Source organism: Pogona vitticeps, chromosome 11 (assembly GCF_051106095.1).
Source record: "Pogona vitticeps strain Pit_001003342236 chromosome 11, PviZW2.1, whole genome shotgun sequence".
NCBI lineage: Eukaryota > Metazoa > Chordata > Lepidosauria > Squamata > Agamidae > Pogona > Pogona vitticeps.
In genome coordinates this window covers 18,729,024-18,745,188 of record NC_135793.1, presented here as the reverse complement: position 1 = coordinate 18,745,188, position 16,165 = coordinate 18,729,024, and the positions used below count along the sequence as shown (strand labels likewise).

Sequence of the window (16,165 nt, the reverse complement as noted above, 5' to 3'; positions counted from 1 at the left end):
TTTCATAAATCTCCAGGGATACACACTGGGCTTTTATTAATGACCTTTAACCAGCTATCACATCACCAGCCTCTACACTACAGGAACTGGGATACAAGCACATTTATGTAAACAAATGGCACACAGAAGACCAAGAAATCCCCACACAGAAGCAACTGACAGCAAGGACAGGAGTCATCCTTTGAAAATAAAAGGCACCAGGAAAACTGTCCAATGCATTTTGAGAGCATTTAGCAAAGCTTTGTGATCATGGGCACATGTACACATACTGCTCAGAGCTTAATTTGCAGGATAAACCCCAATGACATGATTGTTAGACCAAAGTTTAATCAATAACCCAATTTCTATAGAATCGGGTCATTAGTCGAACATAGCACAGTGCTGTCTACAGGAGAGGTGGACAACTGTGGCCCTCCTGATGTTTTTGGGGTAAAGACCCTACCTCTAGAGGCTGAACTGCTATGAACCACATATCTGCAGAAATGGGGATTCACCATTCAGCTACTAGATGTCCTGTTGTATCTACCAGTGACTCGTCAACCCCGAATTCTCTATTTTGAGACTGAGGTAATTGCAGATTGCATGGTTTAAACAGCTGGCCAAATCTTTGATGGTTCTTAAACACAGATACAACAAAGGTTCATACACTAGTGGAATTACACCTGGTTCTAATAAAGGTATTCAGATTTGGGGGTATGTAATGTTCTTAGGCTCAAACACACTAGCTGTGTTTAACAAAATTAACCACAGCTTCTACCACCTTTTAAAGGTTTTCTGATCACGCATAATCCTCCAGATCAAGCTCTCAATTGCCATGGCTATTTGGCTACTCTTAATTCTGCAGCTATGAATAACCAGACATTGTCAATTTAATCAGTCATGAATTAACATTTAAACAAGTTTACGTAAAATAAATACATTTTATTTTTCATAATTAAGACACCACATTTTTTCCAAGCAGTACAGGTTGAATTAGAACATGTCTACAAACTTACTTTTTTTAAAAAAGGTTTTAGAAAGCTTTCTAGGAACATCCATAAAATTACTTTCACAATCTATTTTCTGGCATTGACCAATGCATGTTTAAAGGAGTTAAATAACCAGTACTTAAAGAGAGAATGGATGGGGGAACAGTTCAAGAATGTACAAACAGAAGGTACAAAGATATTAAATGAGAGTTTGTTTTAATTCCACACCATATAATGAAGTCACTGGACTTATCTGAACAATTCTTTTGCCCCAGGGGATTACACCTGAAGGGACACTTAGGGGTTTTCTGGTTGGGGTTGCTTTGCTCCTCCCAGACAAAGATGAATGACCTAGGAAACTTCCATGAAAAAGCAGGATGTCTCTGTTCATTCATCCATTCCTTTACTCCAGAGGAACACGCAGGCTCAAGTCCAACCCCAGGGTAAGTTCTCTAAACATGCAATTATTTCACTGGTTATTTAAAAATAATAATCTTGTTTTCTCATTTTAAGGTGCAACAGCTACTTTTTATTTGCTTGAAGCAGTAATAAATTGTATTTGAGGTATAGAAAAAAGTTCACAGCGTTGTTTATAGACTAATATAAAGGAAAAAAAACTCCTATGATGCAGTTTCATGGAGATCTGGCAGTGACTTTTCCAAGGGAGTTACCTTTGAGTGTGTTCTCATACTGTTCTTCTCGTTTCATAATAAGAAACTGGGGGAACAAAATTATTCATCCTTTAATAGACAGTTATGTCCCTCTCATCCAAAATTCCAAGGATCAAAAGTCACCATCTCCTTGCAGAAAAAAAACTGCTACATTTCCCCCAACACTGCATCTTATAGTTACCATTAAAAAATAAGGTCCATGATGTGAAGGATGCAATTTTAAGTGAGTACAAACATTTTATGGAAAATGTATGCACCCATACACAAATTAATTAAACACAACAGCTGAAAGTAAAGGGCTAGGAAGCAACCAACAAATAAAACATAACCCCAAAACATTTGAAATATTAATGGAAGAATTTTCCATTAAATTCACGATCAAGTGAAACATTAAATTAGATTGAGTTTAAAAAAACCTAACCGAAGTGCAAAAGATTACTTCTAGATCATTCCTTCTCTTTGCCACCTTCAGCAATGCATTGTTTCCCCCCCAAAAAAAGATTAAAGTAGAAACTAGAGGACTGTGGAAACTATCACCATTGACCAGTCTGACACAAAACACAAGCTAAACACAGAAAAAAAATATCTGCATACTTAGGTTTGCTACTATTTTGTTGGAGCTGAACATTAACAGAAATGCATGGTATGCTAGGGAATGCGTATCGCATGAACATCGCCTTGACATGTAATAAATAAAGCATATTAAAGTGAAAGCAGAAACGTGAAATAAAATTTGTAGCTGTTCCCTTCCTATGGAATACTAATTCATAGTGAGTATGGTCATCTGCTGTAATAAGAGACAACCTACCTTCAAAGGGCTTTCTCTTAAACAGTCCCGCTGAAGTCAGTCGAGTGCTTTCCTTTCCAACGAGCATTGGTTTGTTTCATAATTCCAGCTCCATGTGTCACACAATTGTAAGCAGAAACTGGGTAAAATCATCCATAGTATCTGACTTATCTACCTGGTACTTCAGAAGGCCACTTGCTTGGATAAAAATACCAACCACAACTGATTTTTTTTCCCCCTATCTCACTGTTTCAAAGACCCTTTGGAACCCAGATGTCTCTAGCCTGTGAAGGATCTGTGAAAGTTTAAAATGGATTCCTACCATTTCTCTTTAAAAAAACAAAACAAAACCACCATTGTTATCCCACCCAAACCGAATACTTTGTTCTGCCATGTCTGAGAACCAACGAAGCAAGAGAACTGCAATTTTAGGGACTTCTGGGGAGACTGCACTGGTTCTCAAACAACCCAAAAGCTGGAAAGTACCTCAACCATGATTGTAGCAGAGCTTTGCCCATTTCATCAGCAAACCTCAGCTCCTCTGCATACTACATTAATTTACAATCAAGCTATATATCGTAGAGGAAACGAATGTAGGTTTCTTTCTCTCAGCTTCAGAACAACAATAGTGTTGCATCCCAGAGCATACAGCTCCTTTCTCCTCCCACTGTTTTCCTCCAATCTAAACCCCATCATCAAGGGGAGAAAAAACTTTCCTATATTATTCTAGCATTTTATTTTATTTTTATTTTTTGGCCAGATGCTTTGGGAAGGGGAGTAATTGGGAAAGTGCTGGGCAAGTACAAGGCATCTCTTCTTCCTGGCACCACTGTTCGAAGGACAACCCAAGGGCCATCTGGCTGCTTTAATTTTATGATTTTTAAAGGAAGGCATTTAATATTTTAAAGAGACATTTAGCATCCAAATGGTTGGTTCTATAATGCTCATCCAATTATAAGGAGACTAGGAGCCATAGTCAAAAATTTTTTTAGAAGGCCAAAGTTTCCCCATTCTAGATTTAAGGAAACCTGGAAATGGATGTCATATGCACTTTTACCATAGCTGGACAAATAGGTATAACAGTCGTAAGGAAAAGTACAGGAGAGGAGAGGCTTGGAGACATGGGGCCGGTGGTTCTACATGCACACCAACCAAAAAACCCAATGGGTCCTATCGTAAAAGACCCTCAACCATCAAACAGTATGTGACACAAGCCCTACATTGTCCAGTCTTTGAATACAATATTCTAATGGAAGCTTGTGTTTCATCCTGCAGCATTTTCAGGAAGTTATAAATATATTTAATTTCTCCCTTAGACGTATGTCCTATCTTGTCTCCCACATCATCCCCTTTCTGACATCACGGAGGAGGCACTTTCTTTTTAAAGGTTATAAATTAAAGATTTATTCAACTGGTATAGGAGTAACTTAGGCATAACTCCTCTAACTGTACAGTAACTAGAGTGTAGAACTTACATTCTGTAGCTCCATTCAAAAATCAGCAAAAGACCATTCAGCTTATTGAGCTCAAACTATTAAGTAGTCTATTCAAGGTAGTGTCAATCATGCATTTTGGTTGCTCTGTTGGGGGGAGTGGCCCCCATTTGTGCAAGTATCAAATCCATCAACTCATTTTTGTCAAATCCATCAACTCATTTTTATCACCAAGCTGAGTGCTTCCCTCTCTCTACCCCAGCATGCAGAAGAGCCTAAGCAAAATGCCTCTTATCACTGAGAGTCCACCTTTACACTTAAATTTGTGAAAGAGTTATATAAAATGGCCTATTCTGAACTTCCTCCTTGCAGAAGTTCCAGATTCCCACTGTCCTCTCGGACCAACGAGGTTAGCATCCTCTTCCAAGGTCTGTTCCACACAGTGACTCTGGGTATGGACTTTTCTGAATTATTTCGACAGGAAACAAAGGCCATCCTTCAGAATCTTCTCCCACCTCTCTTCTTAACAGTAAGTCGCCTGCAAACCAGGACAGAGTTGCAGCACAACCTCAAGAGTTAAGAATGCTCAAGTCACAGGAGCTGCTCACAACTCCCAAATGTGTTTGCAAAACTGAAAGCTACCCCATCTACAGTATATTCAGCCAGTTCCTTGTGTCACCGTCCTCTACCTGTATGCCCACATTTCTACTATCTCGGAGAGATGCCCTAATAATCACCTTTCCACCCTGCCCTTGGAAGCTCTTTGCCTTCCCTCTGTCTCACACCCTCTCATGGCAGTCACATTCATGTCCATATTCCCCTTACCTGCCCCCTGATGACTTTCCTGAAGCTGAGAGGCAGTCAAATGGAGGACATCTTTTGCTTTTACTGCAGGGAGTGCTTTACATTTCATTTTGTGGTGGAACCCCTTGGTGTACTTCCTCTGGATCTTGCTGAGGGACTCCAGCTCTCCACAATGGTTGACTTTAAGGAATGAAGGTTCATCATCAGGTAAAGAATTACTGGAGGGCCTTTTCTTCTTCTTCTTCTTCTTCCTCCTATTGGCTTCCCTCTCGTCTTCACTAGACAGCCATTTGGTTTTCTGTCCTTCGTGTCGCACGTTACTGCTGAACCTCTTGAAAGTCATTTTAAGTTTCTGCCTGGGATTCTTTGTTGAGTCGTAACACTCAAAGCTGGAGCAAAAGCTGCGCTTGGTGCCTTCACTATCTTGACTGCCACAGGCAACATTCTGGACACAAATCAGCAATTCTCTTGCCTTTTGTGGGCCAAGAGGCCACACTTCACAGCTACTTCTGCAACCACCATTTCTTCTTTCTGTTTTGCTTAGTGGCTCATTAAATGTCTCACTAAAATATTCAGAATCACTGCTTATCTCTTCCAATAAGTCCTTCAATTTATACACATGGCCAAAGGGCTTGTGTGACGATGCCACTGTTATTCCAGTATTCTCCTTCTGGTGTTTTATATCACAAGCAATACCAGGGTTTCCTATAACATGAGCATTCCATTGAACCTGTGGTGTTTTATTGCTGGTATCCTCTAGTGCATCATCCCACTGGTAGCTTTTGGCAAACTCTCCAGGACGTGCCCGGCTATTTGGCATTATCTGCAAAGGCTTGGGTTCTTTGTCTATAACTTCCCGTTTTCTACTATCGCTGTCTCTGGAGTCTCCTTCATGGGGATTTGGTACCAAATTCAATTTTGTCAACAACTTGCCATCTTTGTTCTTGAGGCTGACCTGGAAACCATTCCCACTATAAGACACTACTCTCTGCCACCGAGACTTATCCACGGGATTCTGGACCTGTGGACAGATCCGTGCATATCTTGGGGTTTGATAATAATTAAGTAAATAATGTATAAATTCCTCTGTTTCATATACTTTTGGCTTCCTGCCCTTGCTTGCATTCATGGCTTCTGAGAAGCATCTCAAGTTTGGTTGTAGATAATCCCCTCTGTTAGGTGATTTTTCAACTTTGCAGTCTTGCGTGATAGTGACCTGTATCAAGCCACCAGCACGATGGCAATCTGTGTCCTTCTCTGTTAGGTGGCTGGTGATCACTCTACCAACTGGCTTGTTCAAAACAGTTCTAATTAGGGGACAAGGTGACGTGGGTTCTTCACTCGTGACATGCTTCTTCTCTCCTTCCCAAACATGGGAGTTATCCAGGTCTGCTGAGTGACACTCTGGCACCTTCTCATCCTTCACGTCTTGATGCCCAAAGTAACAGGAGTTTGTCTTCTGCTTTAATGCTTTCTGTGTGGGAGGTGTAGGGAATAAATCCTCCCTTTCATTTTCAGTATTCACTGGAGGTTCTCCCACTTGTCTTGATGACAGCACAAAATTCTTCAAGTGATTGGAGGGGGGGAAAAAAGACAGAATTACAGTACAACAGTAGAAGCAACACCTAGAGAAGGCAAATAAAATTCAGCAACTCCTGACTATAAGTTATCTCACCTACAATTTGAGATGTGTGGGGTACTATCTGGTACTTGAGATTAAAAAGAAATGTATTTATTCCCGAAATCACATGGACCAGAATCCACCTAGAAACGGTTATGAGCACAAGTCACTGTGCTGGATCCAGATTTGATCATATGAAAGCAACAGCTATAAATTGGTCATAATTTAGTTAATCCTACTAATTACAAGGGGTCTTAGATTTCTCCAAGTGTGATCAAGAACGCGTCTGCACTTCAAAATTACAGCAGTTTGACAGTACTTTAAAGGACATGTCTCTTGGGATTTGTAGTCTGGTTGATGTACTGTACTTAGAATGTTCTATTACAGATTCCAATGCTATAGTTCAGGGGAGTGCAGTGGTGCTTGCTAGAAGAAAATTCTAAGTACGTATTTCATCGAACGACAAATCCCAGGAGACCACAGAATGGAGCTACTACAGTCAATGTGATACCAACGTGCTGTTAACTGTGCAATGCAGATACACTCTATGTCTGGATCCAATTCACTGAAATAAACAGAAGTGAGAAAAAATCATGAATGTCCCTTTGCACAGCTCCTGTTTTTCAATCACTCCGTTTCACCACCATGCCACAGGGCTTGTGTAAGAGAATGCAACTGTGGATGATGTCCCTTGGATCCATTCCATCTCCTTCCCTCCATTCCTCTAACAAAATGAACAGGTTTCAAATTATGCTGCTTGAGGTAACGTCCCCCACCATATAGATGTTTCTGGGGACTGACTTCTTAGTCAGTCTAATTTCTCCATACAGGAAATCTTTTATTGCGATTTAATTTTAAAGGACAGCCTTTTTAAAAGTCTCAAAAAACAAGGCGACTTACATCTTGAAAGTTTATGCTACTTCTGTCAAACTGTTATGAGTGAACATGTTAGACAGCAATTGCCAAGATGCCTTCCATGAGTATCAACTGTAAATGTTTTTTTAAAAAATATCACATCACTATTGTTATATTGAAACAAGGCTCCAAGCTCTATACAGACCAGGAAACCTCCGTGCCACTCCTTCTGAACCTTCACAGGATTCCCTTATGCTATGGCAATAGTTTGTATAATAATCTGACACAGGATGAAAAGGAGGGAGAAATCAAATCTACCCAGTCCGGTCTAAGAGTTCCTGACTCTTTCAACTCAATTTCACCTTCGGAGGCACATTTTAAATATGTAATTCTCCCTCCTCCAGCCTCATGGATAGTCTGGACTATCAAAACAAATTTCACACTGCACAGGTGAACTGAGAACTAATACCAACTGGTGGCGAAATCTTTTTATATGCATTATGAGAGCTGTCCACACCCTAAACCTTTAGGAAGATTTTAAACTCTTACTTTTATTTGGCTTAACAGCACTGTAAGCAGCCGGATAGACTCCACTCTTCTCTGAGCAAGGAGGTACTTCCTTTCTTCCCATTCCGGCATATTTTCTGGCCACAACTCTTCTCCAGCTGTTACTTTCTGCTGCTTTCTTGGGCGTTTTTCATCCCGCTCTATCTGTCTTTTCCCCCGTTTCTTGATCTTAGACTTCCTCTTTCCTTCACCTTTTTTTCCGTCATCATCACCATCATCATCACATCTTTTTCTAGGCAATTATTAATATGGATCAATTTTAACGAAAAAAAATTACATTTTTAATTCTTAGAAGGCAAAGAGCAACAGGAAGCACATCCTTCTTTCCACTTAGTTGCTATTATATACAACAAACCATACATTTTGGAAATGTTTATTTTGAATGTAGCTGCCCATACAATTTCCAAACAGATAGAAAATGTATTAAAATAAGCTGAAGCTCTTCCTTGAAACATATTAGACACCTAAGAGTTACAGACACTACGTCTAAAGTCAGATGCTATGGCTGCATTTCAATTCACAATTTTTTGTGTGTTATGTGCTATCAAGTTGGAACCAACTTGTAGCGACCCTTGCAGGATTTTCAAGGTAAGTGACGTTTTTATGAAGTGGTTTTACCAGCACCAACTTCTCATGAATTTGTGTTACTGAGTGGGGATTCAAACCCAGGTCTCCTAAACCCTAATCCATCACTTAATCCACTAAACCACACTTGGTATCACTACATACATCAGAAGCTTCACTTATTTCAATGGGACTTGAAAACATGCCTGCAGTTAGTCTGTAGCTCATGTTGTTCCTTAGAAAATATATAACTTGGCTGTTCCTTTTCCAATCAGAACTACAGACTTAATCATCTTGCTTTCCTTTCAATTAAGGCTTCTCGGCTTACGGATGTTGCCACTGGTCTGCTGTCCAATAAACTAGACTATTTCTCTCTGGTCCAGAAAAATGATCTGAAAGAATGCAGTGCTGATCTATGCAAGTTCTAAGCAGGTCTCAATTTTTAAGCTGTTCAGCTCTTCACAGGAAAAACAGGGAAGACATGAAATTAATGATAATTTCAGGGCCAACAAAGCAGTAATTCCCAAACTAACTGTGACATGAGAATTGACAGCATGCCATAGTGCAGTGGTTTCCGACCTTGGGTAACTCAGGTGTTCTTAGACTGTAGTTCCCCGAAGCCTTCACCACAAGCTGCGCTGGCCAGGGATTCTAGGCGCTGCAATCCAAAAACAGCTAAGTTACCCAAGGTTGGGAATCACTGCATAGTATATTACATAATGATGCATTGCTTTGAAGTTAGAAGTGCCCACATACAGAAGGGAGGCAGACAGTTGCATCCATCTACAATTTACAAGTACAACTTTACCTGCTCCTCATTAGGTATTCATTTGGGCAGATAATGGTACCATGTCTGTGCTCTACCTCAGTGGTCCCCAACCTTGGGCCTCCAGATGTTCTTAGACTTCAACTCCCAGAAATCCTGGCCTGCATAGGTGGTGGTGAAGGCTTCTGGGAGTTGTAGTCCAAGAACATCTGGAGGCCCAAGGTTGGGGACCACTGCTGATTGTTTTGCCATAGAATGATTCGATCTCAGAGGATATGGGGTGTTATATCTGTGCATGAGTTGCTGCTCTGGACTTGCCTTCCTTCAGTTGGGAAATATGTCTAGATCAATGATGAATGCAAAATTACAGAACATAGTTTTGCCTGAAGGCAGAAAAGTCCAATAGTTGGCAGAAATTCAGGCAAAGAGAAAGGAACTAGAAAACTTAGTGATGTGGAAAGTTCAGAGGGATGTATTTAAAGAGGATTTTTTAAATTTAGCAATAAAAATTCAAAATTATTAGCTAGAATGTGAAAAAAATAGATTAAAAAACACAATTGGGATAATTAAAGATAGAACAGTTAAGAGGTATAATACAGTGGTGCCTCGCTTAACGATGTTAATTGGTTCCATTAAAAAAATCGTTATGTGAAAACATTGTTAAGTGAAACACCATTTCCCATAGGAATGCATTGAAAACCGGTTAATCCATTCCAATTGGAACAGATTAATGCTTGAAATCACTAGCCCACCTCCTGAACCCTATGCAAACTTAATTTGGTGTTGTTCTGAGTCGTCGTTAATTTTTGGTGATTTTTTAAATTCTCCATTGAAAGCCTTTGAACGGACCATTCAAAGGCTTTCAATGGAGAATTTAAAAAATCACCAAAAATTAACAACGACTCAGAACAACACCAAATTAAGGTTGCATAGGTTTCAGGAGGTGGGCTAACGATTGCAAGCATTTAAAACAGGTTTCTAACAGTTTAAGACACTTTTACAGGAGCGAAAAAGGGACATCGTTAAGTGAAATTCCCCCATAGAGAACATCGTTAAACGATGGGGGAAATTCCTCAAAGAAACCCATCGCTGTGTGAATTCATCGTTGTATGAAGCAATCGTTGTGCAAGGCACCACTGTATAATGAAAGATAAATTGAAGATATTTCAAGAATTTTATCAGAAATTATATAAAGGAAACAATGTACTGAAAGAGAATATAGAACATTATATAAATGAGAATTTAAAAACTAAATTATTAGAATGCGATAAAAAAATTTTAGAAGAAATTAAAGAAGAAGAAATTGCTGAAGTCATTAATAAACTGAGAAATGATAAAACACCAAACCCTGATGGATTGCGTCCAGAATATTATAAACATCTTAGTTTCATTTTGATACCTAAGCTAAAAATGTTTTATAATAAAATATTGGAAGGAGAGACAATGCCACCTTCTTGGAAACACTCATTAATGATTCTTATTCCAAAACCCAACAGATCGGGATCTTATACTGTAGGCCTATATCTCTAATAAATCAAGATGCTTAAGATTTCTACTGCTATATTAGCAAATAGATTAAACAGATTTATAGCAAATTATATTAAAGAGGATCAATGTGGCTTGAAGGGAAGGCAAATGGATAATTTAACTAGGCGAGTTTTGAACATTATATATGAGGTAGAAAAGGAAAAAACGAAGGCAACCGCCTTTGATTGTGTGGAATGGTCAACATTAAAGCTGCTTATAAAGGGTTGGTGATTTGGTAGAAGATTTACTTGGGTTATAGATCAATTATATTCAGATAATACTTCAGAAGTATTAGTAAATGATGGTTTTAAAATCTGTAATTATATTAAATATTTAGGTGTAAATACCGTGAGTAAGTAGAATTTATAACCTAATTTTGGAACAAAAGGAAAAAGAGACTGAAATAGAAGGTTTGAAATCAATTTGATACTGAGAATACTGAGCCGCCTAGAGTGGTCGTAAGACCAGATAGGCGGGATATAAATAAAATAAATAAATAATAAATGAATAAGTAAATTTGGGATCATGATTTAAAGACCGAAATTAAAACAGAGGATTGGACAAAAATTTGGAAGAAGAGAGTTTTAAGATTAATGTCAGTAAGAATAAAGGATTTTTTTTAAAAAAAAATTAGTTTAAGGTAGTACATGGCTCATGTGAAATTGTACTTTCTGAATAAAGGTTAAATGTTTTAAAGAAGAACATGGAATAAGACCCTGAAAGTGTTAAATTGTTTGAGGAAGGGTAGAAAATAAAATGCTGCAAATGCTGAATTATCCAGAGATTCTTAAGTCTAGTGTTACCATTTCTGTCTTTAGCATAACAACTTTTGTTCCCAGCACAACATAATGGGCAGAGCCCAGGCCTCCCTGCAGAATAAAATGTATATACTGTACTCAGGTGTTTTCTGGTGCTCAGCTGCAAGAAGCCCCTGGGAGAGAAAAGGATGGCTGAGAAAACAAGCAGCGACACGCACCTACATTTTTACTCAGTAGCCAGCCTTGCAACCCTAGCAGCATCAAGATCTTTCTCAGAAATTAATGTTGATTCAGAGTAAAGATAACACAGCTTTATAGAACTGAAGTGGTTAAGAAACAAGGCACACAGTAAGTTATGTCCTCAGCAACTATGATCTGCAGTTCATCCTCTTGCAATTCCCAAACCAATAACTGATCATCGCTAAGTTTCAACAGAGAAGCCAAGTTACTGGGCACAAGTGTATGTTGGTGTATTAGAGAAGCAATTCTGAATAATTCAGCAGAGCCCCAGGTGTACAGCAGATTTTAATCACTGGCATCAGAGTAGTCTGAATATAATACCTTCTAGGTGCCCCCAGACATAACTAAAGCAGAATTAGAAAGGTCAGGAATAGTAAAAACAGCAACAAGCGCAGCAAGAGAATACCAAGGTGGCTGCCTACCTAATTTTAAAAAAATCTGTACAGTTGGACTATGAAGAATAGCCAACATTTCATATAGTACCCTACAGATATTGCTATTACTTCCTCCCATGATCTAAATATCTTCACTTGATACCAATACATACAACCAGCTTGGATGGTATGCAACAGCAAGCTCCTATCGGCTCTTACAATTTTCAGTGTCAACTCCTTCAGCTCTGTCGGTTGCTGCGTTGTCTGAAGCTCATTTCAACATTCAGAGCTACCTACATGTACTCCATCCGGAACTGGGTGCAAAATCTGTTCTTAGAAATTCTCAGTTTGCTTCCTTTCTCTTTAAGACATGCTAGCTATCATGACAGTGATGATATTCTTGAATATGAGATCAACTCCTGTGGAAATCCCAAGAAACTGAAATAGATCTGTATATAATTCTCTAAACTGATAAGCAGGTTTTCATAATTTTGCTGAATCAGTTTCCTGTTCAGTTTTATTTAACCAATAAAACTATCAGAAAATCCCCATGACTAGCAAAACCAGAATAAAATATGCACAGATAGTAAAAAGAGCAAAAAAAGAAAAAATGTAAAGCAAATTTGCTCAGTTTGTACACTGTGCTCAGGTGACAGCAGTTGTTTTTAATATGGAATATGAATTGATCTACTGACAAATTTTGATTTTTTTTTCACAAAAATACAGAGTGCACACAACAGGGGACAAATTTCTTTCCTTTAAATCTCTCAGTACCTCCCCCATCAAATAAATGGTCAATATTTTAAAAAATCAAGTTCCTCACCTTTCCGTCCCTTTTTTCCCTCTGTTTTCCTCCCTCTTTCTTTCTCGCTCTAGCCCTTGAAGTGTTAATCTTTCCAGGTTTCTCTGATTTATAGCAGTCTCACTGAAATGTCTGGAAGTATCAGAAGTCACCTGTTGCAAAAATAAAGAGAACAAAAACATAGCATTCCTCTCTTTAAAAGATCAAATGCAGGAAGCTTCTTGAATCAACCTGAAAGCCACAGGTGCCAACTTCAAAGTCACAAGTACCACTTAGAAAGCCTACAGCACCAAGAGATTCTCTAAGTCTCTTCCACTCAGCTACCTCCAATGCACCATATAAAGGACCCTGCTATACAACCCAACAAGGATAGTACTGTATGAACGTACATAGCAGAGATTCCCATTCCTCTTCTTCAATGCTCTACTCAGACACACCCAAATTAACCCTTCTGCAAAATGAGGATTATACTGCACCACCAAGAAGCATTTTAGCTATTGCACATTTAGATTCCCTAATAACCACACATCATTTAGTGGTGCCTATTGGTGATCCTAACCAAACATCACCATTCCAGCTAACCCCACTTCAAACTGCAAGCCTCTATAGCGGGGAATAAGGGAGGAAGTTTTAAAAAGAAGATGTAAAGATTCTTCTGAGACAGCTGTTGAAAAGGATAAAGATGTGATGTAATAGTACCCATGACAGGGCCAAGGCTTTGAAAAGAAGCTCTCATCTTCTTTTGCTTTCTACATGAGATTTTGGTATACAACAAATTCCTCAGTTTTAACTCTTCTGTATTTAAAACTTCACTTATGAAACTTGATTAAGTAAAGAACTTTACGAAAGAAAAATAGTTTTCTCTCAGGTTAGTCACACGAAAGGACTGAAATCCTCAGTCAAAGGCTGTCTTTGAAATTAAGCCACATAAATTACAAAGAAGGAATGAAAGCCAAATCCAGGTTGCATTCAAGTAAAAACGTGCAGAATGCAAACCCACTTTCTTAGGAGAAAGATCTACTAACGTTTCAGTAGACCTGTACAGGATTCTGCCCTTAAGAATCTTTGTGGAACCATTTGTAAACTTTTAAAAACTTGTTTTATTTTAAAGTCCACAAGAATTTTATATCCAAAAGAGGAACCAGAAAAATAATTCTAAATCATAGATGAGGTGGTTGATTTCTCATAGACAAGACAGTCATATATTACTAAAGAAAAACCTGAAAACAAAACCAAAAAGCATACCAACTGGGCAGACCAGTAAAACGCATATTCTACAGAAAGTTGCATCCCGTGAAAATAATTTGAAATATTCATTCACCTTTACAGCAACAGTAATGTCTCATCAGGAAGGCTGAAAGCAACTGAAACCACCTGAAAGCACGAGATACCTTACAGCATGATAACAAAGTCTGGGCCACTTAAGAGGCTGACAGATTTATTACAGTTCATATTCTGTGAAATAAAACCATCAGACAAAAAGAGGCCTGAAATAGACAACCAGCCCCTAAAAAACATATGCTGGGGGGGGGATCCTATTGGTCTTCCAGATACCACAAGACTTTGTACTTTTGTAGCAAGAGGCAAAACTTGGCTATTTGTGGGATACTTCTTACCTTAATGTTACATGCAAGAGCTTTTCCATCATCCCCTTTAAACATCAGCTTCATTCCCTTAAGTGCCTCCATAGCTTTTGAAAAAGATGCAGACTCTTGGTACTGGACAAAAGCGTCAAATATCCGCAGACCGCGGAAAGTGAAATTGTTCTTCCTTCCTCCCACCATTTCTTCCCTATAAGGATCAAGCATGGGGATGTCTATGTTCTTGATCTTCCCAAAACTTTCAAACACTTCTCTCAATACATCTTCGCTTGGTGTTTCACTATCTGAGCCTTTAAGTGCAAACCATTTGCACGGCAGTCCTTCCAAATGAAGGCAATCTGGAACATCCTTCCTTTGCTCAGTAGAATCTTCCTCCAGCATTTCTCTACCATTCAAATTGGTTTCCAACTCCCGAGGAGTTGACAAATCAGGAAGCACCTCTGTAGCAACCACTTGCAAGTCATCTTTAAAACCATTCAGTTTTATCATCTTGCCATGGAGTTTTTCCTTAAGGCTACAGATCAGGCGCTTGGTTTCTGCCTCTCCCTCAAACCGAATGAAACCCTTAGTGCTCTTTGAAACCTTAACACTGGTGAACTGGTCTGGACAAATCATGTTCTTCAGCTTGTCCATCACTTCCCATTTTGAGAAGGCCCGGGTAAAACTGGTGTGTTCTGGAAGCACCACACTGATTGTCAGTTTTGCTACTGGCTTAAGATAGAGTTGCTGAGAAGCACAAAGCTCCATAGCTTCTGAGGGATCACATACTAGAGTGGCTGTCATGGTGTCCGAATGTCCTTTAGAAAAAACAATTAAAAGGAGGGTTATGCTGAAAAGCAAATAAAGCACGCTCCTTATATCCTACCCTACATGATTATCAGGAACAGCCGCTTCCACCATGTACTCCGTACAGACTGGTACTACAAAGCATAGCTGCCATGTATGCTATATTTCAGCCTGTATCAGAGTAGTCCATACTTTTGATTGATGAATCATAGGGTTTTTTGATTTTTCAACTTCTCTAAACTTTTCCAGTTAAACATTCCAACCCAAAAAGATTTGCCTTCATTGCCTGTCTCTATGAAATTGCTCCTTAGCAGTTATTCTGGTTTCAATGGAATCCACTCCAATATAAGTGTACATAAGATTAGAAACACTTTTGTTGTTATGATTTAAAGATCACCCTGATTCTAAGCTCTGAACCTCTCTCATCAACTTATTAAGTACATTGTAAAATGACCTATACCAAAAAAGCACTTTTCCAAAACTGATTAGTTCTCTGCAACTGCAATACAATTACAGTATAGTAATTCTAACAACTGAGTACTTGAGGAAAAGATTCTACACATAAACAAAATTATTTAAACATGAGAATAAAAATAGCACAAATCAAGCATCCTTTATTTTCAAAGTATGCTGTTGTTGCTTAAAAAGAGATACATAGCATCAACAACACAAACCACCGTTTTCTACTTGCCAGACAGACAGAACCAAGCAATGCATTTTTTGCATTTTACAGATGAATTCAATATATCCATAATATGGCATCAGAATGTTACACAGCTGTAACTTCCACAACATAAACACTTCTATTTATTATTCTATTTATAACAATGTCTAGTTCAAAATATATACAGTATCATATTCTACCTCAGGTTAGCAAAATTTCTTTCTCAGTATCTGTGAAATAATACGATAACTCACCTTGGAATATTTAAAAAGCATTTTAACGTTCACTGAAATTATCCCGACATTTTCTGACTCTTCTGTATATGTTTTGCTTTTCTCCTAGTCTTCTAATGTTGTCTTCCAAGTTCTGTACCGGAA

General features: G+C 38.6%; 1 protein-coding gene across 3 annotated transcripts; it reads right to left on the bottom strand.

The window, feature by feature from the left end:
* Positions 1-900: 900 nt before the first annotated feature.
* Positions 901-16,165, bottom strand: LOC110090259 (A-kinase anchor protein 17B). Of its 3 annotated transcripts, XR_013538685.1 has the most exons (7): positions 16,043-16,165; positions 14,354-15,135; positions 12,759-12,889; positions 7,689-7,938; positions 4,685-6,227; positions 2,448-4,397; positions 901-1,685 (listed from the first exon to the last, which is right to left on the bottom strand). XR_013538685.1 is itself a non-coding variant. In XM_072980998.2 (6 exons), the coding sequence occupies exons 2-6, from the start codon at positions 15,119-15,121 to the stop codon at positions 4,270-4,272; spliced, it is 2,820 nt and encodes a 939-aa protein (XP_072837099.2). In that variant the 5' UTR covers positions 15,122-15,135; positions 16,043-16,165; the 3' UTR covers positions 901-4,269. The 3 variants fall into 3 exon arrangements, 2 of the variants coding, with proteins under 2 accessions (XP_072837099.2, XP_078236714.1); XM_072980998.2 differs by having other exon boundaries at positions 901-4,397; XM_078380588.1 differs by lacking the exon at positions 2,448-4,397.